The sequence below is a fragment of the Stegostoma tigrinum genome, chromosome 2 (genome assembly GCF_030684315.1).
Source record: "Stegostoma tigrinum isolate sSteTig4 chromosome 2, sSteTig4.hap1, whole genome shotgun sequence".
Classification (NCBI taxonomy): domain Eukaryota; kingdom Metazoa; phylum Chordata; class Chondrichthyes; order Orectolobiformes; family Stegostomatidae; genus Stegostoma; species Stegostoma tigrinum.
In genome coordinates this window covers 102,158,039-102,183,047 of record NC_081355.1, presented here as the reverse complement: position 1 = coordinate 102,183,047, position 25,009 = coordinate 102,158,039, and the positions used below count along the sequence as shown (strand labels likewise).

The window sequence follows — 25,009 nt, the reverse complement described above, 5'->3', positions numbered from 1 at the left end:
CCACTAGTTCTCTCTCTCTCTCTCTCTCTCCAAGAAAGCAGCCCAATGGTACAGTAACACTAAGGTGACTTTACTTTAGCATCTAAGTGTTGGCGTCCGCGCTCCCCCCACCCCACCACCACTGCATATAGCAGCAATTTGGGCATTGCCAAACGTGAATTTTCCATTATTACTGTAAAGGTCAGCAGATCATAAACAGGGCATATCCAACTTGTCCTGGCAGGTAGAGCCTTTTAGCAGACATAGCTTTTCCATAGTAGACCAAATTCAGAAAAATATATCTTAAATCCCATGTCTGCATCTGCTGCTTGATCAGTGGAGTGACAAACTGAAATCAGGCGTTTCAATGGAAATTGCAATTTACTGGAGGTGTTTAAGTACAAATTGAGCTTGGGTACCTCGAAATATCCCTCTGAAAATGGTTGGCATCTTATACGCTGGCTGGCATAGGTGTGGGTGGTTGCCGTTTTGAATTGTCATCATTGTCTTAACACAAAGAATGGGGTGTGTTTTAAACTCTTGCAGATCTTTGCAACACATCCATAATGCCTACTTCATCCTTTGCATCTGGTTATAAGTTGCCAGAAAATGCATTTGTGGAGTGAAAAATGAAGGCTGCTTCCCAACACAAGGAGAACACGTTATTGTTGACTTATACATTGAGTTGATACAAAAAATACTTGACAATTAGGGTCAGGAAAATGGAGTGGACTTATATGATGATTTAACATATACACTACATTTTACAGTACATATCACTATGCTGAAGAAGTAAAACAACAAAGAAAGTCAATAACTCTGTTGAATACACTGATGTGATACTATCACTGGGATCACCTTCTCTGGTAAAACTGCTTCACCAAGGAAACGTGGGGTAGCTATGACCTCGTATGTAAGGTGAATCTTCTCATATTTTAGCCACAGATGAAGTCATAGACTATTAGTTTCATACATGACTGTTATATAATATGAAATAACATACAAGTATTTAAGCGTTAAATATGAAAACTTAATGACAAACATGACTTATTATTTGGAGCTCATTCTGCAAAACTGGTTAACAAGTAAAATATTAATCAAGTCTAAGAATTATTGTTGGCAATATTGGATGATGAATGCTTAATGGATTCATGTGCTGTTTCTTTGTCTGTTATTTTAATGATGAATATATTTCAAACCAGTTACAGTATCTACTGAAGCCGAAACTTAATTTCATACTTACTCATTAAATATTGTTTTCCTTGGTATCATCATTAGTGATTTCTGGGCTTTTACCTTTGAGCTTCAGTTCTTTTATAACAAAGCCAGTTTAAGGGGTTTGAACTTGCTACTAATCAGAGATTCCTAAAAACATTCTTCCTGATGGAGTTATAAAGTAGTAGATCAAGAGATGCAGAGCAGGATGTACTGCATGATAAAAAACAGTGTCTAATTCAGCATTTCCACTGCAACTGGAGTTGTACCAAAATTACCAGGACAACTGTAATCAATAGCCGTACGGTAGGATCCTCTTCAATAAACTGAGTTTGAAAGGCAAATATATTTCCGAACACTTCAGAGAAGTATTTGATACACAAAGTATTAGCTAGATAGAGTTAAGTTTATACAATTAGTCAATGCAATCAAAAACATAACTTTAATAATAACTCCAAATTAAAGTGCTGTCCAAGATGCACAAGCCCATTTGGTTGTAATTAAACATGTGACTTTATACATGGAAAGTTTTTGTTCTAAGAGACTTTGCTGAAGCTGTACCTAGTGTCTTCTGCACTCTAATTAATTAGTCACAAAGCACTTGGCTTCTCATATTTTCCACTATCCACTTCCTCTATTGAACTGCAGAACATTATTTAGAATTTGTGGAATTCCTCAGTTCTCAGTGGAATTCTACCTCAAAGTTCATTAATTTCTATTGTGAAAACATCCATTAAGCTAAACAATTGAATATGTTTCTCTTTCTCATGATTTCTGCTTTGAATTATCTACAGAATGTAAAGATTATTAGTGATTATCATAGGCTCTGTATATTTTAACTAATCCAAACTGTGTTTTTTGTATTCTTTGCCTCAAAATTCCTTAGGACATTAGTACATAATTTCCAGACTGTATAAAAGCACAAGTAAAACTGGCATGCTCTGTCCTTTGGAATCTACCCAGATGGCTTTTTGAGGTTGAGTGGTCCTGAAAAAATTCAAAATTATTCAGTTTCTTCCATGAAATTCTATGTTTTTAATAGTTCAACTAGATAAGTCTATCAAAGTCCAGTTGTGAACAATTAAATATAACTCCCACTGTGTTAATCAAATTACCTAAATTAGAAATAAAACAGTTCTCACTAACATTTCCGGTTAACCTAGTGATCTAGCAAAACCTGAATTAGCATTTTGTAAATAAAGTTTCTCTCAAAATGCCTCATATTCATATTTTTATGGTGCAAAATGGTGGTCTCATGGTAGTGTTGCTAAACTTAATAATTCAGAAACCCAAGTAATGCTGTGGGGACCACGGCAGATAATGGAATCTGAATTTAATTTTTTTAAAAAACGGGAGCTAAAATTGAATGATAACCATGAAACAATTTTTTTTTTATAAAAGCCCATCTGGTTTCGCTCATGTCCCTTGGGGAAGGAAAACTACTGTCTTACCCTTATCTATGTAATATGGTCCCCAGACCCACAGCAATTTGGTTGCCTCTTAATAGCCTTTTGAAATGGTATAGCAAGCCACTCTGTTGTATCAATCACAATTCTCTAAAAAGGACAGAAACTGGATTGACCCAAGACACTGGAAACAACAATAGCAAATTCAGCTCTATTGGCCCCACTAAGCCCTCTTTATCAACATCTGGGAATATGCGCCACACTTGGGAGAGCCGTCTCAGAGGCTAGTCATGCACATGCCTGACACAGTCGTACCCAGGGAATTGTATCTTACAAATGCTGTGCCAGAAACCACCATCATCAGCACTGGAAATGTTCTGTAACACAGACAGTCAGAGCAGACCCAGCCAAGGTGGCAGTACAGTATATTGGAAGGAGGATGTTGGTCTGGGAGTCCTGAACATTGACTCTGAATCCCATTAACTTGCATGACATCAAGTAAAGCATGAGCAACTAAAGTTTGTATTCATACAGTGATTGTGCCCCGCTCAACACCCCCATTACCCAATCCCCTCAGCTAATGAGTCAGTCTCTGCCACTTTGAAAACACTCGGAAGAAACACTCAGGGTACCAATGACACAGAATATATTCTAACTGGGTCCCTTTAATGTCCTCCTCAAGAGTGATTCAGCAACATCACTGCTGACTAAGCTGGTCAAGCCCTGGCAATATACTTGTATGTCTCCTCCAGTCTCACCAGAACAATTATGTTCTTCTTGTAATACAGTAATTACAGCTGTACACAAAAATCCAGGGGTGGGCCTATCCAGTATTTAAATAATGCTAGCATTACATTCTTGCTTTGTATTTATTATCTCCTCAAATAAAAGAAAGAATTCCATACACTCAGTGAACAAATCAATAATCCCATCCACACCTGAGCTACAATTCTTCTCAAAAACTTTAATTCCCTTTGTTTACTTTACCATCTTATCCACCTGTCCTGCTTTGTTCAAGGACCTGTGGACACTCCAAGGTCTTTCAATTGCTTCACCCCGCTCAATATCTTCTCATTTATTGTGTTTTCCCTTGCTTTGTTTGCCCTCTGCAAATTAGATACCTTATACTTCTCCAGATTGAATTTTGTTTGCAACCTTTCTGCCCTTCAACTGAGCCATCCAAAACATCCTGCAATCTGGAGTCATCCATTTCATTATTAACTAACGGCCAATTTTTGTGTCATCTGCAAATTTCCAAATCATACCTCCTACATATAAGTCCAAATCATTAATATATATGGTGAACAGCTAGGGAGCCAACACCAAAATGTTCTTGAAAACTGCTTTCCATTGGCAAAAACAGCCATCAACCAATCCTGTTTGTTCCTCCTGTTGATATAATTTTGGATCCAACTTGCCAATTTCTTCTGTATTTCATAGGCTTTTGCTTTTCTGACTGGTCTGCATTGTAGGACCTTGTCAAATGCCTTACAAAACCTATGAGGACAACACCTACTGTGCTACCTTAATCAATTCTCCATGTTACTTCCTCCCAGAATTCAATTAATTTGTGAGTCATGGCTTTTTGTCAAATCATTTGATTTTCCTTGATTAATCCACGTCTTCTTAAGTGACATCTTATCATATGATCTATTTTCTACAAAAGGTATATGCTCAAGCCTTGCATATTTTTTTGAATTACCCAGGAGCTTAGGGAGCCTAAAGTTTCCAGTTCTTTTCTCTGACACATTGCCTCTACTAATCAGAATCAACTTGCCACTTATTGAACACCTTTTTCTCCATTATTGGAAATTATTATGATCACTTGAAATTTGCATTTGATGAGTTTGAGGCAAAATGGGAGATAACTATAGGGAGCTGACTTCTCACTAGTATTAATGCAGTCAGGAACTAAACTTGCTTCAACACCAACTGTGTTTCTTACTTCAGGTCCCTTGAACTTTGGAACTTCTCAACTCATCCATATAAATAAATAAATATATTTTATCTATAATCATGCACTGTTTAAATATTCAGGGTAAATGTTCAAAACTAAAGAATCCAGGTAACCTACAACTACTTGGCAATGGTTTAAGAACTGAATATGTCAGAAGAAGAAAATACTTCATCTTAGGACAAAGTCTGAAGTTTGTTCTCCTTGCAAAATGACATGTGGTCTTCATTGCAAGACCCTTCAGCTGATGTACACTTGCATCTCTGAAGATGAAAGGAAATTAGGAGCCTAAGATTAGAAACCTTTCTGTATGTAAGTGGGAATGACTTGGTCTCAACTTTTGAAATTCAATCCTTTACAAGTGTTTATCAATTCTCATTGCTTTTCACTCCCGAATGTTCCAGCCTAATTGCAACATAGGGGATCAATGATCAAAGGACTCATTGGTAAAGCTGACCTAGATTTTAACTGTAAGTATTAAATTAGTGGCAACAAAAATATATTAAGAAGGGAAACACGTACATCAGAAAGTGTTACCCTCACTTTACGTATTGTAAATAGGAGATCTGTACTTTCTTCTACTTCACATCATCCTTTCAACTATCTCATTCCATTCTGCAAATCAGATGTAATCCAGCCTTTTGATTTACATTTTGATATTTGAAGTATAAATCACACACGTGTGCTGTTGTGCCAGGAGCTGTCTTTTTGAAACATATCCGAAGACTATCATTTTGAAACATATCCAGGGCTGGTTAATTGAAAAGTATGACCAAATTTATAATGGTAACTGAGCTGAATAGATTAGTAATGGGTCAATTATATCTTTCACTAGTAAGACATTTTACAGGCATTTAAGTGTTCAACAGATGATATTGGTGTTCTGGATTTCAGTGATGATACAATGGGTTAAATTCATCAATGCTACATTGCTTGCAGGGAGGGATCAGAAAATAAATTTTACAATTTGTAGCTCCATATTCAGTTGGCACTCCCTTCGAACACCGTTAATGAACTTTCCATTGTTGACACACTAAGAATGGCAGTTATGTTCTGGAGATCTCATGCACAGTAATGAACCCAATATAAATGTGGATTGGGTTTACTGACTGATCCTTGATTGGGGTAGAAAAGAATTGTTGGCGAGGAATTGGGGAAAGTGACCATATCAGACAATAGAGTTTGAATTTACGTGAATTATTACTCCAGTGTGATGCCAAATTGGACGTAAGAAGTGGTTCTTTGGTATTGATGGCATCTTAAATATGTTTTATGCGTAGTTCTCTCAACTCTGGAATTCTATTTCTAAACCCTTCTGCCTTTCTACATCTCTCTTCCTCTTTGAGACTGTCATCAAATCTTGCTCTTTAACCATCCTTTGGTATCTGACTCAATATCTTCATGCATACTTTGATGTCAAATTTTGTTTGAAATATCTTCTACAAAGCACCTTGGGATGTTTTGCTGTGTAACATATAATGTCTAAAGACAAGCCGTTGTTGAACGTTCAACACTCATGCCTTTACGCACACACATCAATGATATGCTGCTTCTGCTGTTTGGCCGTGAACGTAGCCTTGAAATGTAAACAAGATACTGCTTATCTGAGTCTGGCAGGTACAATATGAAGGCATTCTAATACAGCATGCCACAAAATAGCAGGAACTGAGTCCATACAGCGAATTGCTAGATTGATCTGAAAGGAGTTTTGAGGAGGTGAAGAACTTCCTGGTAGGGAGAAGAGAATTTTGAGAAAGTGTAGTCCCATTTTTGTTATGTAATGTTTAGTAATTGATTCAAAAGTGAAAATGCAGGGTTCTAGGAGCATGTTCCCAGCCTGCCTGCACTGTGTTGAGAGCAGTAGAAATAAATTGGACAATGATTGAAGAAGTACATTTCTATGATGGTTAACTCCTTCAGGTCATAAATGTTGTCTATGATTTATGATATCATGGCAATGGTTTCACTCATTCCAAGCTGTTAGTGCAAGGACATCATATCTCTTCTTCTATAGCTAAGATATAAAACATTAGTCGGTGATGTATTCTGCATTTCAGTGACACCGTTCTCATTCTGATTTGATAACAGGTATCAGAACATCCAGCGGACAATTGCAACAGACAGGTCAGAAGATGAGATCACTGCAGAGATCTTACAACCAAATACAGGTTTGTAAAAATATCAAATATATATTTGTCAAAGTAACGTTAGCCTTAGAAACCATTCACACATGCAAATCCAACAACATCCAGATATTGTGTTCCCTCAGGGATGATTAATACAGTTAATGTATCCTAGAAACATCAGTTGGATTCTCAACAAGACCTTGTGCTGTCACTCTTGAGATCTTTCATGTGGTCATTTAATGTAATTCACAGTGCTTTTCACTCTGTTTTCCCAAAGATTGATTCCATGGATAATGTGAAGAACCCAACCAAGCCATGTCAATTACTAAGAGTCAGTGCTGAGTCAGAAAGAAAAAGACTACTCCTGTAGGCTTGGAGTCAGAATGGCCAAAAAGATGAAAGTAATCACAGAGGAAATGTGAGCTGCTTATTTCTCTCCGTACCTCATGTGGGGTAGTGCACACACTGACTGACAGGTCTGGAACTGCAGCAGTTGGAATCAATCATTTGCATCCTACAGTCACCACAGATGTTTCAGAATTGTAACATATCATAGAATAATAGGACCCCTACAGTGTGGAATCAAGCCATTCAGCCCATTAAGTCTATACTGATCCTCCGAACAGCATCCCACCCAAACCCACCACCCTACCCTATAATTTCCATCGCCAATGCATCTAACCGGCACATCTTTTGACTGTCGGAGGAAACTGCAGCAGGAAACCCACACAGACACAGGGAGAATCTGCAAACTCCACACAGACAGTCACCCGAGGGTGAAGTCAAACACAGGTTCCTGGCGCTGTGAGGCAGCAGTGCTAGTTGCTCAGCCACGATGCTGCCCTCCTTTTTAATATTTTAGTTTTTTTTAGCATTCTACCCAGACCCCCAACCCTATCCTTGCAACCCTGCATTCCCCATGCTTAATCCACCTAGTTTGTACATCCCTGGACACTATGGACAATTTAGCATGGCCAATCCAACTAACTTGCAGATCTTTGGAGAAACCAGAGCATCCAGAGGAAACCCACACAGACACAGGGAGAATATCCAAAAGAGAGTTACTCAAGGCTGGAATCAAACCTAGCTAGCCACTAAGCCACCATGCCACCGAGACATAAACTCTCATCCCCTGACTGATAAAGAACTCGGTCCATGGTGGTGAAAGCTCCAAGTCCGAGCCACTAGAGCACCAAATGATTAATATGTTTGCATGTTGATTGCTAAAAATGTTAGATACAAAGAGTAGAGAACTCATCTACAGAAATGTCAAAATCATATGGGTTGTTGCATATTCTTGCAAGCCTTTAACCCAGCAAATATTTTGTCTGGTGAAGTTTGAATTGTTTCCAGAACATTTATATTTTTGACTTTTCCATCAACACGACCTGTTTGGAAAGCCTCCATTGTATTTTGCTTATCCATTCATTCATTCAAAGGTCATGAATTTGCTGGAGAGGCCAGTGTTTATTGTTTAACATTTGTAGCTTTGAGAAAGAGGCAATGAGCTGCCTTCTTGAAGCACTGTAGTCCATGGGGAGTAAAGACAGTGACAATGAAGGAATGGTGACACGTTTGCAAGACATTTTGTTGTATAACTTGGAGTGGAATTTGCTCCCCTTGTCCTTGTAGATGGTAAAGGACATGGGTTTAGAAAATGTCATTGAAGAAACTTCAGAGAGTTGATACTGTGTATATTGTAGATGGCATACACTATTGCCTCAGTTTGCTAGACGTGGAGTGAGAGAATGGTCAAGATGGTGGATGGGGGGCTGATCAAGCACCTGCTTTATCCTGGATATTGTTGAGCTTTTTGTTTATTGTTAGAGCTGTACTCATCCAATCAAATAATGAATATTTGATCACATTTCTGAACTGTGTCTGGAAGATGATAGGCTTCTGACAGTCATCACGTGAGTCACATCCTGCAGAATTCTCAGCCTTTCACCCACTTCTGTAGCCACAGTATTTACGTGGCTGGCTCAGATGAGTTTCTAGTCAATGGTAATCCCCAGGATGTTGATGCTGGAGAGTCAGTGATGATAACAGCAATGAATGTCTTTGATGTGGTAAGACACATTCTTGTTGGAAATGGTCATTGCTTAGAATTTGTGTGGTATGTGTTACTTGTCATGTATTAGCCCAAAATGTCTTGTTCAGATTTTGCTGCAAATATGCACTTTGCTTCATTACCTGAGATATCCATGGTGTTGCGAGTAGGATTGAATGATGTGAAATCATCGGCAAACATCCCCACTTCTGGCCTTAGTGATGTGGTCTCTTTTAAGAATTACCCATCTACAACCACTCTCTGCCTCCTGTCAGCCAACCAATTCTGAATCCAGACAGCCAAATCACCCTGTATCCCATACCTCCTGACTTCATGAATGAGCCTGCTGTGGGGAACCTTATCAAATGCTTTGCTGAAGTCCATGTACACCACATCCACTGCTCGACCCTCGTCAACCTGACTCGTGACCTCCTCAAAGAACTCAGTAAGATTTGTAAGGCATGGCCTGCCCCTCACAAAGCCATGCTGACTCCCTTTAATCATGCTATGTTTTTCCAAATAGTCATAAATCATAACCCTCAGAATTCTTTCCAAAACCTTGCTGACCACAGACGTAAGACTGACTGGTCGTAATTTCCAGGGATTTCCCTATTTCCTTTCTTGAAATGAGGAACAACATTTGCCTCTCTCTAATCTTCTGGCATGACTCTCGTGGAGAGTGAGGAAGCAAAGATCTTCACCAGCGGCTTAGCAACCTATTTTCTCGCTTCCTGGAGCAACCTAGGATAAATCTGGTCTGGCCCTGGGGACTTATCAATCTTAATGTTCGCTAAAATTTCCAGCACATCAACTTCCTCAATCTCGATCTGTTCAAGCCTGTTTTCCTGCTCCTCAAAGTTCTCATTCACAACAAGGTCCCTTTCCTTAGTGAAAACCAAAGGAAAAAAACTCATTTAGGGCTTCCCCTATCTGCCCAGACTCCACACACAAGTTCCCTATGCTATCCCTGATTGGCCTTACCTTCTCCCTGATCATTCTCTTATTCCTCACCTATGAGTAAAATGCCTTCGGATTCTCCCGAATCCTTCCTGCCAAGCCTTTATCGTGCCCCCTCCTGGGCCTCCTCAGTCCACTTCTGAGCTCCTTCCGAGCAAGCCTGTAATCCTCTAAAGCTGTGCTAGACCCTTGCTTCCTCCACCTTACATAAGCTGCCTTTTTCTTTTTGATGAGAAGCACCTCTGTTCCCGTCATCCAAGGCTCCTTAATCTTACCCCTTCTTACCTGTCTCAGAGGAACAAATTTATGCATCACTCACAACAACTGCTCCTTAAATAGTCTCCACATGTCTGTTGTGCCCCTTCTGTGGAACAATTGCTCCCAATCTGTACTTCTGAACTCCTGCCTGATGGCGTCATAGTTTCCTTTACCCCAGTTAAATATCTTCCCCTGGTAACTGCTCCTTTCCCTTTCCATGGCTATGGTAAATGTGAGGCTGTTGTGGTCACTGTCGCCAAAGTGTTCTCCCACCGCGACATCTGACACCTGTGCTGGCTCATTTTGCAACCAAACCCACCAGTTCAGGAAGCATATCTACAACTGTATCCACAACCCGAGCTACTAATCTTCTCAAATTTTAAACTTCTTCCTTGTGTTTGGGTACAAGGTCAGTATGAACCAGTAATCTGAATATTTGTGTGGCAGATATGTTAAGCATTCACTCTGTTTGTGCTAATCTGGGGTCAGAATGTGACTTGGTGTCAGCAACCAGAATTGCTCCCTGTGCTGTTTCACCTCTCTGAGCTTGCCACTCCACTGCACACTTCTGTAATGCATTTCCCGACTCGGGCAACTTTTTAAAAAATATTTGTTTATGGGACGGGGTGTCGCTGGCTAAGCCAGCATTTTGTTGTCCCTATCCTTGCTTGCCTTTGAGAAAGCAGTGGTGAGATGTCTTCTTGAATTGCTGCAGTCTATGGGCTGTAGAGCCACAGTGCCCAAAGGGAGGAGGTTCCAAGGTTTTGACCTAGCAAAACTTATGGATCAGTAATATATTTCCAAGTCTGGATAGTGAGTAGCTTGGATAGGAACTTGAAGTTGGTGTTCCAGTGTATTTGCTACCCTTGCCCTTCTAGCTAGTAGTGGTCGTGAATTGAGGTGCTGTCTAAGAGCCTTGGTAAATTCCCACAGTGTACCTCGTTGATGGTACACACTGTTGCAACTGAGCACTGGGGTTGAAGGGACTGAATATATTTGGAGTGGTGTCAAACTAGCGGCTGCTTTTTCCTGGGTAGTGCTAAATGTCTTGAATGTTGTTGGAGCTGTACTCATCCAGGCAAATGGGGACCATTACTTTAATACCCCTGACTTGTGCCTTGTAAACATTAGAAAGAGAGAAAATAGAAGCAGGATTAGGTATTCAGCTGTTCAAATCTGCTCCACCATCCAATCTGATTTTTTTGGCTGATCATTCGACTCGTTGCTGCTTTTTCCCCTCATATCCTTTCATCCCTTTAGCCATAAGTGCTATGTCCAAATTCTTTGAAATTGTACAATGTTTTGGCTTCAACTGTTTTCTGTAATAATGAATTCTGCAGGCTCACCCCACTTTGAAAAAAAATTCTTTTCACGTCAGCCTTAAATGATTTGTGAAACCAAGTTGTGGAAATACTGAGTGTAAATGAGAATTTATAAAGGCCAGAATTCACTTGTGGGAGTGTACAGTTGTACAGTTCCCTAACACTAAGCACATCGTTATGTGGAGCATAGAAGAAGAAATATCAAAAAAATGTCAGAAAGGCACATAAAAGTTCATGGAAAGTTTTTAGCATTGTTTCTTAGAACAGCATGTTCTAGAGTTGACCAGAGAGCAATGCTGGGTCTGGTCTTATGTAATGGGAGAAGTAATGTTCACGTGGGGAAGGTGTGCCTAAGTAACAGTTACCATAGTGTGATTGAATTTAACATTCATTTAGAGGCACAAAAGAGTGGCTGCAAAGACTTTTTTTAAGTGTATTTGATGTTTTGAAACATATCTGGCTAAATTGAATTGGTAAATTAGGTGAAAGAACATATTGATAGAGATGCAGTGGTAAATATTTAAATGGCTTTCCTTTGAGTACACAGCATAGATATACTTGAACAAGTAAGAAAAATTCCAAGGATACCATTTGTGGTGAACAGGAAGTATCAAAAAAGTACCAAATTAGAAGAAAAGACCTATAATTTTGCAAAGGTAGCTTGTAGATCAGAAGATTGGACAGAATATTTTAAAAAAACAGAAAAATAATAACCAAAAATTCATTACAAGGGAAAAATTAGACTTCAAGAGAAAGCTAGCCAGAAAAATGAAAGCACGTTGTAAGAGCATCTATAATTCTATAATTATAAAGATATATTAAATATAAGTATTTTTAAAAAAGAGAGCATTGCAGCTATAGAAGTTAAGACTGGATAAGTAATATTGGAAAATAAGGAAATGCTGCTTGAACTGAGTGGATATTTTGCATTAATCTTCAATACAGTAACATCTCCAAAGCACGATAAATGGAAAAAAATAGAAGAACCTCAGGAAAATGTCAAACACCAGAGAAGTAGTGTTGACTAAGATGATGGAACCAAAGGTCCTGGTAGGCTTCATCGTATGATGTTAAAATAAGTGGTTAGCTGGTTAGCAAGCTAGTTGATTGATTAGTTTTAATTTCTAAAACTTGATTCATGATCACTCCCGTTAGATTGGAGGATAGAAAATAAAACTCCTTTCTTCAAAAAAGAAGAGAGACGGGAAATAGACACCATTGAGCCAGTTACCATAATATTTATCGTTAGGAAAATATTAGAGGATGTTATTGAAGAGTTTATAACAATCATTTGCATAAAGTACAAGACAATCAGGAAGAGCCAACATGATTTAATGAAGAGGAAGCTTGTTTGGCCAACCTACTGGAGTTCTTTGTGGAGGTATAATTTAGATAAAGTAGAACCAGTGAATGTACTGGTAATTCCAGAAGGCATTTGATAAAGTACACTATCAAAGGCAGTTGCAGAAAAAAAACACTATTGGAGTAAGGGTTTCATAGTGCCATTGATAGAAAACTCATAGTTAATATAAGCCAGCATAAATGGGTATTCTTCAGGCTGATAAGAGGTATTGAGTGGTGTGCCACAGAGGTCAGTGCTGGGATCTTAACTGTTTACAAATAATATGAAAGACTTAGATGAAGGGATGGAGGGCATGGTTGCCAAATTTGCTGATAGCACAAAGACAGGTGGAAAACTAGGTTGAGAAGAGGATGTAAGGAGGTTGCAAAAAGTTACAGGTTAGTTTTAGACTATTGGCAAAATATAATGAATGTAGCCGTTAGTTTTAGACTATTGGCAAAATATAATGAATGTAGCATAATGCAGGAAAACATGAAATCCTTCATTTTGGCAGGCAGGATGAAGCAAGAAACTTGTTATCCAAATGATGAGATATCACAGAGCTCTGAGGTGCAGAGAAACTGCATGTCCTTGTGCATAAATTCCTAAAGATTAGTATGTAGCTACAGCAACTAATTACATAAGCTGATGGAATGTTGTTATTTGTCATGAGGGAAATTCTTTACAAAAGTAGGGAAGTTTATGTTTCAGTTATATGGGGCACCACTGAGACTGCAGCTGTGGTACTAGACACAATATTAGTCACCTTGTCTAAAGAAGGACATAGTGCATTTGAGATAATACAAACAATGCTATGACTTCATTATCTGAAAGAGGGAGTTGCCTTAGTAGGAAGGTTTGGATAGGCTATGCTTGTATCCACTGGCGTTCTGAAGAGTAAGAGATGATTTTATTGAAACATATAATTCTTATGGGCCTTAACAGGGGAGAAATAGTGAGGTTGGCTTCTCTTATAGGGCAGTCGAGAACCAGAGGTTACAGTTTAAAAGTAAGGGTCTCCCATTTAAAACAGATGAGGCAATTGCTGTTCTTGGGCCTCTGCTCTTTGTAGTTTTTATAAATAACTTGGATGAGGAGGTTGAGGGGTGGGTTAGTATGTTTGCTGATGACACAAAGGTTGGAGGTACCGTTGATAGTATCGAGGGCTACTGCAGGCTTCAGCGAGACATTGGCAGTATGCAGAGTTGGGCTGAGAAATGGCAGATGGAGTTCAACTTGGATAAATGTGAAGTGATGCATTTTGGGAGGTTGAACTTAAATGCTGAATATAGGATTAAAAGCAGGATTCTCGGCAGTGTGGAGGAACAGTGGGATCTTGGTGTTCAAGTGCATAGCTCCCTCAAAGTTGCCACCCAAGTGGATAAGGTTGTTAAGAAAGCATATGGTGTTTTGGCTTTCATTAACAGAGGGATCGAGTTTAAGAGCCGCGAGGTTATGCTGCATCTCTACAAAACCCTGGTGAGACCACACTTGGAATATTGTGTCCAGTTCTGGTCGCCCTATTATAGGAAAGATGTGGAGGCTCTGGAGAGGGTGCAAAAGAGGTTTACCAGGATGCTGCCTGGATTGCAGGACTTGTCTTACCAAGAGAGGTTGACTGAGCTTGGACTTTTCTCTCTGGAGAGAAGGAGGAAGAGAGGTGACCTGATCGAGGTGTACAAGGTAATGAGAGGCATGGATAGAGTCGATAGCCAGAGACCTTTCCCCAGGGCAGGATTGACTGCCATGAGGGGTCATAGTTTTAAGGTGTTAGGAGGAAGGTATAGAGAAGATGTCAGAGGGAGGTTCTTCATCCAGAGAGTTGTGAGCGCATGGAATAGTTTGCCAGTGGTAGTCGTGGAAGCGGAGTCATTAGTGACATTTAAGCGACTGCTGGACATGCACATGGACAGCAGTGAATTGAGGGGAATGTAGGTTAGGTTATTTTATTTTTGGATTAAGATTATTCCACGGCACAACAATCGTGGGCTGAAGGGCCTGTACTGTGCTGTACTTTTCTATGTTCTATGTTCTATGAATGGAACCACTGATGTGGTTGAAGGTTGAGCACAAACAAACTCTGTTGAGATGAAATAAACAGTGACAGATTTCTCACATCCTCATTGTAAACCATTGATCAATTCTGCAACCAGAATGACATGTATCAAAGTTGAGTGAAAATAAATCACCCCAGCTAAGAAATATAAGGCACCAAGTCCTCTTCAATTGCTATTCCACACTTTTATTATAAAAAGAAATTACTTTTGTTTCTAAGGAAAACTGTGACTCCTTTGCCTGCTCAAGAAATTCCTCATGTAAAATCTAAATATGTTACGTTATCTTATACACACAGCACCTTAAAATGAAATGTAATCCCATTTTATTATTTTAAAATCCTTATCTTTAAAGTGAATATATTTCTCAGTGATTTTGTATTTAAGGAATTAACCTTTGATTCCTTGTTTTTCTAGAACTGAGACGAGAAGGCTCTTCCTCTCCAGTGAGTTCCCAGAAAGTTAACATGTTACTGCAATCTCCAACTGTCAAATTTATTACAAATCCCGAGTTCTTCACTGTGCTACATTCAAACAATGTAAGTATCCTGTAAAATCCCTGCAATTGTTACATTCCCTGGTAGTTTGAAAATTCAAAACTTAATATATAACTGTATATAATAATTTTAATAATTCTGCATTATTTGGCATTGCTGTGCTCATAATTAACTTATGCTTTCTGCATTAACCCGTTAGATTATTATATGGTTGCTTTCCTGTATGATTGAAATCGCTATGCAGTTCATTGTACATTCATGGTCTGTTCATTCATACATTCTGATTCACTGTGCTTTATAATTGTTGTTTTCTTATTTTGCTACATGCATTCCTTCTGCATTACATTTGTGCTGTTACATTGCTGCATCTTCTGTCCTGTAATGTCTTCTGCATTTTGTGGCCCTAAGATGCTGCTTGGCCTGCTGTGTTCATCCAGCTCCACACTTTGTTATCTCGGATTCTCCAGCATCTGCAGTTCCCATTATCTCTGATCTCTCTGATCCTTACTGTGTTGCCACTGTCGTATGAGACTATTTGGGTGCATTTTCCTGTGAAATTATTATCCTTCATGAGGAAGCATTCCTTGATTCAATATTCTAATACTGGATATACTCCAATACAATGCAATACAGTTGATAGCTTGATAAACATTACAAACCCTGTACAATAAATGAAGAAGAACTGAGTTCTCCTTTTCATACTGATCCATTATGCCTATTGCACTGTAGTATTAATAAATTCAGCTTTCATCTAAGATAGGTTGGTGTACAGTTTAGCTTTATCTGTTTATTTCTTCGTTATATGGATTCTTTCATTAGAGTTGTCAATCAGTTTTTTAAACTTTGCTGCAAGCAATGCTCAAATATTTAATCACGGAAAAACAAATGCTGCTGGCACATCTATGGTGGGAGGTTTCCCCAAATTAAAACATAAGACTGCAACACTTCTGTTTTATAAACAGACGTAACTATAATTTATCTTGCTTTTATCTAAAATGCTGTATATCTGAAGGCAAAGCTTCAGAGATGTGCAAATCACGTTAAACTGCTAGCCATGTGTAGAAGGTTGCAGTGCCGATTGCAGCTATTTTGCACTGAACTCCAACCAAGGCCTACAGAAATATGAACAAATTCCCATTCTTATAGGAATTTATTACAAATTGCATGTTGGGTTTAGGTTGGGACTGGTACAGTTACTTAATTCCTTCCCATACTGTGGTGCTCAGTATTGCCACCTCCTAAATTGGCTTGTCAGTTCCTAGCTGCTATTCACTTCCAGTCATATTCTCCCACAGTACTTCATCAGCCAGCAGTATCAGATCTGCTAGTCGCATATATCAAATTGAACAGAATAAAATCAGTACTGTTTTGAGACAATAAAACATCTTTGAGCTCAGATAACTTTCAGAAACTGCTCATGCTTTATTTTACCTGACACCTACCATCTTCTCATTTCTCATCATAACTTAAACAAAGTATGATATAATCTACATTACAATGCAAACAGGCCAATAATACTGCCCTATAAATCACAGAGTGTTTCTGAAACATAATCATATGATACATAATCTCTGTAGTTTAAATTTCACTGAACTTCTTGAGACTCAGTGAGAAGAATGGGAGCAGCACATCTCCAGATGTTGTTAACTTTGAACATATAAATTGGTTGCTGCACATTCCTGTAACGAGACAATAGGTACGAGAGTATTTAACTCTTGTGAAACAATGTGGGAAAGAATGATAACATGAAGGGTTCTATTTAAGTTCTTTTGAACATTCTTAAACCGTATTACTTTCAATGCCATTTTACAGCAAATCTTACACTATTCTCTTCTAAATACACTCCAAAGCATTGGTCATTTCTAGGCCATGGATGTGATTTACCAGTGAACCACAACAATAATTTTTTATTGTTTTCAGAGAGTGGCATAAACAGACCTGTTCAAACAATTTCTTTCATTCACAGAGTGCCTATCGAATATTTGCCAACAGCAGTTGCTTGAAGCATATGATACTGAAGATCCGTAGAGATGCCTGGAATTTTGAGCGGTATCAACATAACAGGGACTTGGTGACTTTCCTGAATATGTTTGCAGATACACAGCTAGAACTGCCTAGAGGTTGGGAAATAAAAACAGATCAACAGGGCAAGGTAAGAAAGGCCAGGCCCAGAGAATGGAAGATTTCTGCAGAATAATGTTATTGAATGAATAGCATGTGTACCTCTTGTACTATTTATTGTACTTTTGCCACCCAGTCGAGCAACATAAAGTATGGGTTTAATGTGCAACCCTCAACCTAAACACACTTTCAAAAAGTTTAACTGTAACAATAATACTTACAATTTAGAATCAGTATTACATGGTACTCCTTGTCTGATTCAGTACAGCCTACAATGCTTCCTTATTGCATTTGGAGTGCAGATAAAATGTACAATTTTAGTTTAATCCTGTACAAAATACTGCAGATGCAGGAGTTATGAATTTGGTAAGTCAGAGTAAAAGCAGGTATATGGAGATAGTGGTTAAGCTGAAACTTATCTCAGTAAGTATCAGAATAGACTCATTAGGCAGAATGGTCAACACCTCTTCCTACATACATAGACCATTCATAGAACATTACAGCACAGTACAGGCCCTTCGGCCCTCGATGTTGTGCTGACCTGTCATAGCAATCTCAAGCCCACCTAACCTACACTATTCCATGTACGTCCATATGCTTATCCAGGAGTTTAGATTATTTAGAAAATATCTTTTTGTCTGTGTAAGTATAAATGTTTATATACGAGTATGTGGGCACATATTTATTAAGCCAAACTACACAGAGTAGACCAAAACTGAAGGGTGTTGGTAAGTACATGACGGCAAAAGCTACAAAAGTGTATACTGAAAGGGTTGAGAACGGCTTGTGTGGAGCCTAATGACTGGCAAAGACTAGTTGGGATGAATGGTCCTTTTCCATGCTGTAAATCTCCTATTACATGTAATTTTATGTACTTAACTCTGTATGACACTCATTTTAATCCTTTTTGTTTTAACAGGTGTTTTCATCCATTTTGTTCAAATGGGTCATTTGATCTATTATAATGACTGAAAAACAAAGTTAATAATGCTTAACTTGTACATAATAAATATCACTTCTCACAATTTCCAAATTCAAATATTTTGTACCAGCATAAACCAGTACATAAGAAAATATAGTTTAATATATTGTGTTGGTTTAAATAAATAAACACTGTAGCATTGTTTATTATTGTATAACATATCTGAATTTGTAGCTGAGGATTGCTGCTCTCCTAATGGAAATATTCTCCATTCCAGTCATTTTTTGTTGATCACAACAGTCGAGCAACTACATTTATTGATCCGAGACTTCCACTTCAAAATGGTCGTCTGCCAAACCATTTAACACACAGACAACATCTGCAGCGTTTACGCAGTTACAGCGCAGGAGAGGTACGTACATATTAGGCTTGTGTTTAGAATTATCGAAAATTGTTATAATATGTAATAGGGCAGGCTGTGATATGATATTAAACTATTCACCAAACCCAAGGCCAGATCAGTATCATTGAGGATACCACGTGACCACTAAGTTTAAACTTCATAAAGGATAAGTAACAGAACCACAGAAAAAATCTCTGTAATGGTCAACTTCATAAGTGTTTCGCCAGTGGACAAAAGAGTGATTCAGACTGATTTCAGGCTGATTGTCCAATCTAATCTGGGCCAACTGGCCACATTGGCAATGAGGTGGTAATGCTGTATTGTCTCAATCTCTAAATGGATTTATAGTTCAATATGTCCCATAGCTGCAATGGGTCTTATCCACTAGTTGACAGCCTTAAAGAATTTCATGCTGCTTCTTTTAGAGAGGCCCACAGGATCTTTGGCCACTCAGGCCAATATTAAGCCGCTGCCCACGAGAAGCTTCTGGCTAATCAGAGGCCATCAATTCCTGCAGCACCAATGAGGACCCCATCGCTGCTGCTGGAAGAATAATGCTAGAATCCAAGAATCTAGGAGTAACATAAGTGACGTGCGCAAAGCGTGTGGGGAGAGTTTCCAAACAAGAGGTTGCTGGGAGAAGACAGTTGATGGTTAAGAAATAAGAGTGGGTTGATACTGACTCTCAGTAGAAATGAAACATGCCCCAGCCTAATAACCATGTCTTCGATGATCACACATTGCCTTTAATCAATGGCCCCCTCTTCCCAGCAAATGGCAATGTGCAATCCACTCTTTTTGCTTCCAGGAAGGCTGCAAGTTGGCAGGCACATTTGTCACTGGGTTAATCACAACAATAGCAAGTTGAGACTCTTGAGATCCTTCTTTGGCCACATCATTCACCAAGGAATTTTGGAACACTACCTGCAGGTGGGACAGTCACTCTGCAGTGGAAGAGCTTAGGAGAACTGCTGATACACTTGCCAAGCCCAAATCTGCAAGTGCTGATGCTACAGCCTCTGAACTCATCAAGCATGGTAATCCAGCACTCCCACATTATCTGTGTCAAGTTTCTGTCTCTGCTGGATGAAGAGAGCACCAGGATCTGTATGATTAAAAGAATTGTGACCCTTATCCAGGGTGAATGAATCAAATGCAACAACTGTTCAAATCATTGCCCTGCTGAGCATTATGGCAAAAACATTTGCCTGTTTTGGCCTTGTCAGAGTTTTTGGCCTGTTGCAGCTATCCCAAATCCCAATGTAGTTTCAGCACTGAAAGATCAACTATTGACATTAGCTTCTCAGTCTAACAACTGAATGCCATAAACATTAAGGAATATTATAGACTGAACCTTACCAGAAATTGGCTGTCAATTTGATTGAATTCCATGGGGAGTTTCTTTCCATGAGGTCTAATGAGTTTTCTCATTCCATCATCCCAGAGTCACCTCACTAACTAGGTACCATGTTCCTCTGCCCTCTCTGTCCACCCGCCATCCCCATACAATTCTACCTCAATTTTCACCATTACTGACAGCAGCTGTATTCGCCATTGCTGAAATATCCCAGGATCCCTGGTGGCAGCATTATTTTTTACCCCAACCATGTGCCTGGTCAAGCTTTGTCAGGCAAAGTTAATATAGTGGAATAGCAGCCAGAAATCAACGCTACTCACAACACTTAGGTGGCACTTCGTTTCCATCCAGCACCTCTAAATGTGACTGCAATTTTAATGCTTAACCCTGAAATCTTTTATGAAAGGTTAGTCCTGCCCAGCACTATGATGCACATGACCCCATTGAGGGCACAGTGATGGTAACTGCCTCTAAATCTCTCACTTCCATGTCAAATTTCACTGTGCATGGTTCTTGTCTCCTCTGTATCCCAAGTTGCTGCATCCAATCCTGAGTGTTGAATCCCCCAAGTCCACAATTCCCTCACACAATAGTATTGTTTGACACCTTCTTGATGCTGATTGAGTTGACCATCAGGACTGATAATGGCCACTCCCCAGACTGATTGATAGAGCTTTGACTGATGTCTGCCTGGAAACCTGACTGCTTATACTGGATCTGACCAACAGACCATGGCCTTCTGCCAGATGGTAATGCGTATTGATGGGACAACGTTAGGTAGTAATGAAGGTGATAAAGCATTCTAATCCACATTAATTGGCCTCTCACTGCTACCTAGACAGCAAGTCACCTTGACATCCGAGACTTGTTGAAAATACAACTTTTTGGTTTCGAAGTCAAGATGGCCCTCACTCAACATTTCACTCAACTTTTCAATTTTTTTCACTATTGCCCATGTTGTTCAGAGCCTGGGGAGATTCCACCCATATATTGCCTTCATTGAGTTGAGCTGGTCTATGTAAGCTGCTGCAAAAAAATTGTCTTCCTGCAGAAACTGCTCAATGTGATCCCTTATCATGGCAAAGTGATGAGTAAGTTCAACTATGATGAGATAGCATCAGAATACTTTGAGATCTGCAGTTGAGTCAAACAGGGTTTTGTTCTAGCACCAACACTCTCTTACATAATCTTCTGTTTGCTCCTGTTTTATTCATAGGTCACTTACATAGGTCATCTACTTACATAGGAAAACTGATGGAAAGCTTTACAGATCTGCTTGCCTGAGATCCAATACAAAGGATCACCTAGTCCTTATAAGAGGACTTCCATATTTTTCAATAGAGAATTATTCTATACTGATGATACAACACTAGCATTTTATGTATGGTCTGTAAGTCTATTTGCTACAGCTGGTGTTCCTCTCTTTGAAGAGGACTTAGTCAAATTCTGTCTTATTGCACAAGTGACCAGAACGTACCATCGAGGAGCCCCAGCAAAACTGAATTCAGTGTAAATCATTGTGAAAACTCTGATGGTTGTAATTGTTGGGTGTCAATTGTCTCAGTGCAAGACATTAACTGTAGGTGTTCTTCAAGGTATGTCCTTGGATCTACTGTCTTCATCTGCTTCAGCAATGACCTCCCTTCAAAAGTGAGATCAGAAGTGAGAATGTTCATTGCTGATTGCACAGAGCTAAGGATCTTTAACAAAAAAATTAAGTCAATAGGAATTGGTGGAAAATCCTGCATTAGTTGGAGTCATACTTAGCAAGAGGAAGATGGCTGTTGTTCTGGGAAGCCAATTATCTCACCTTCAAGACATTGCAGGAACATCATGGTTCAGAAGCCCATGTTTCATCAGCAACCTTAACATCATCATAAGATCAAAAGTGATGATCTTTGCTGATGAATACACTATGTTCATAACTCTTCTCAAACTGAAATAGTCCATTCCTGCATGCATCAATAGTTAGGCTTAGACTAATAAGTAAAAGGTATTGCACCTAACTGCCAGGCAATGACCATTCTCAAACAAGAGAAAATATAACTATCTCTCCTTGAATTTCAACTGCATTCCCATACTGAATGCCCTCCAATCAACATGCAAGAGTTACCATTGACCAGAAACCAGAGTGGACCAACCATTTAAATACTGTTGCTACAAGAGGCAGTCAGAAGATGAGAATTCTTCAGCAAGTAACTGATCACCTGGTTTCCTAAAGCCTTTCAACCATCTACAAGGTACAAGTCAGGAGCGTGATAGAATATCTCCCATTTATCTGAATGGGGTGCAGCTCCAAAAACAGCCAGGAAGCTTGACAGCATCCAGGACAAAGCAGCCTGCTTGATCAGCAGTCCACCCACCACCTTAAAGATCAACTCCTAGCATGTACACCTCACAGTGGCAACAGTGTATATGCTTTGCAATGTGCATTACAGCAACTTGCTAAGCTTCCTACAACTGCACCTTACAAAGCTGTCACTTTGACCAGAAGTACAACATCAGTAGTAATCAGGGGAACACCACCACCCATAAGCTCCCTCCAAGCCACATGCCATGGTGACGTTGCCATTCCTTCACTGTGCCTGGGTCATAATCCTGGAAATGCCTTCCGACAAACATTGTTGGTGCATCTACGCCAGGTGGATGGCAACAGTTTGAGAATGTGCCTCAACACCACCTGAAAGGAAATTAGGGATAAGCAACAAATGTTGGTTTTTAGTGTCAGCAATGTCCACATCCCATGAAAATGTTTTAAATAAATAAAAGTTAATAAAAATTCTCAGATTTCCAAAGGGTACTTCAATAAGGCACAACATGTAATGTTAATATTCGAGGTAAGGGCTTGTGGGGGTAGATGGCAATATATTAGCATGAATAAAGTATTGCTTACTAGAAAGGAAGCAAAGAGTTTGGATAAAGGGAGCATTTTCAGTTTGGCAGCCTGGGAGTGGAGTGCCCCAAAGACCAGTGCTGATACCTTACCTATTCACAATCTTATTAATGATTTTAGATATAGGAACAGAGAGTAATGTACCTTTGTGTACTGACAATACAAATCTAGATGGAAATGTGAGCTGTGAAAAGTACAGAAGAGGCTGCAAAATGATATAGGCAGGCAACAAGGTTTCAGATAATATAAATGGGAAAATGTGAAGTTATTCACTTTGACTTAGCAAACCTTAAATAAGTATAGGCAAAGCAGAATATTTTTTGAAAGGGATAAGAGTTGTAAATATTGATGTTAAAGCAGACTACTGTGCGCTTGTACAAGGAACACATAGTTAGCACACAAGTACAGCAAGCATTAAGGAAAACAAATGTGGTGTTGGTATTTATTGCAATGAAATTAGGGTGGAAGAATTAGGAAGTATTGCTACAGTTGTAGAGGGCTTTGTTGGAACCACATCTGGAATAATTCACAAAGTCTTGGTCTCTATATTTGAGGAATAAATATATTTGTATTGGAGGCCACACAATGAGGGAACATTGGCTTATTATCTGTGATGAGAGGATTATCCTATAATGAGAGTTGTCTTTTTGTGAGACCAAGTAAATTTGGCTTATACTCTGTGGAGTTTAGAAAAATGTGAGATGTTCTCATTGAAAATCTTGAGATTAAGTAGAGGCTTTTAGGATAGAGAGCTGACAGTTTGTTTCCCCTGGTTGGAGGATCTAGAACATGGTGCATGATCTCAGGATAAGAGGTTAATCATTTAGCACTGAGACGAGGAGAAATCTCTTCAGTCAAACATTTAAATTTTAGAATTCCCCACTTCAAAGGATTGTTGATTCGCAATTTTTGAATACATTTATGAACAAAGTTTGCAGATTTTTGGTCCAAGAATTAAAAGATGTATGGGGAGCTGGTGGGAACTTGGATTTGAGGCTAAGTAACCATAACCTTCGTTGAATAATGGAATGTATGGATTTCTTCTTGCTTTATTTCTTAAGCGTTCTTAAGTTCTATCAAAATTAAGAATGTGCTGTCACATACATTTTCTACTAACCCCAGTAGAAAGGTACTGTATTTTTCATGAGTAGGTGAAATGCTAGAACTGAAATCTAAGCGTATCCATTTAATTTTGGCCATACTCGAACAAAACATGACTTGGTTCCTAACTCTCAATCCCCACGATGGGGACTTGGTTCCTTCTCTGAAAAAGTTAACAGGAATGCATTAACTAAATAAATCACATATCTTCTATTTTATATTCTGTACATCAAGCTTATTGAAAATTTTGAGATAGTGGGAACTGCCGATGCTGGAGAATCTGAGATAACAAGGTGTAGAACTGGATGAACACAGCAGGCCAAGCAGCATCAGAGGAGCAGGAAAGCTGACATTTTGGGTCTAGTCCATCATTTTCTGAAGAAGGATCCAGACCCGAAACGTCTGCTTTCCGGCTCCTCTGATGCTGCTTGTCCTGCTGTGTTCGTCCAGCTCTACACCTTGTTATCTCTGTTGAAAATTTAGTTGTGCTTAATTGGATTTCTATTTAATAATTATAAGAAGAAACAGACAGTGACTGAGTCTGTGCTTTAAGTATTTACAGTTTATGCATTTGTGCACTTATAGAATCCCTACAGCCCTTCAGCCCAACAAGTCCACACTGACCCTTGGAGCATCCCACCCAGACCCATCCCCGATTACCCATAAGCACTGCAGGCAATTTAGCATGACCAATCCATCTAGCCTGCACATCTTTGGACTGTGGGAGGAAACCAGAGCACTCAGAGGAAACCCATGCAGACATGGGGAGAATGTGCAAACTCCACACAGCCGGTTGCCTGAGGCTGGAATTGAACCTGGGTCCCTGGCGCTATGAGGCTTCAGTGCTAACCAAGCCACCCAAATGTAACTTTTCAGTGTTTAGCTTTAATGGTAAAATTAAATACGATGTGAATATGTGATATGCTTTGGGACAATATGCAAAATGAATACAGTTCTTTTCTGTCATTGTCAATATTTTACTTTGCTAATTACTAAATGATGATGGATGAATCTTAAAGTACAAAATGCATGTGAAGAGCATTTTACCTGTA

At 39.2% G+C, this 25,009-nt stretch overlaps 1 protein-coding gene across 7 annotated transcripts in view; it reads left to right on the top strand.

Annotated features, from left to right (window-relative positions):
• LOC125465351 (E3 ubiquitin-protein ligase HECW1-like) overlaps positions 1-25,009 on the top strand; it is a 430,630-nt gene that overhangs the window by 265,438 nt on the left and 140,183 nt on the right. For all 7 annotated transcript variants that reach the window (XM_059638143.1, XM_059638132.1, XM_059638131.1 and 4 more), the window contains 4 exons: positions 6,643-6,722; positions 15,081-15,202; positions 17,127-17,312; positions 18,481-18,615. In XM_059638143.1, the coding sequence (XP_059494126.1) occupies positions 6,643-6,722; positions 15,081-15,202; positions 17,127-17,312; positions 18,481-18,615 (523 nt within the window). The remainder of the gene's footprint in view (positions 1-6,642; positions 6,723-15,080; positions 15,203-17,126; positions 17,313-18,480; positions 18,616-25,009) is intronic.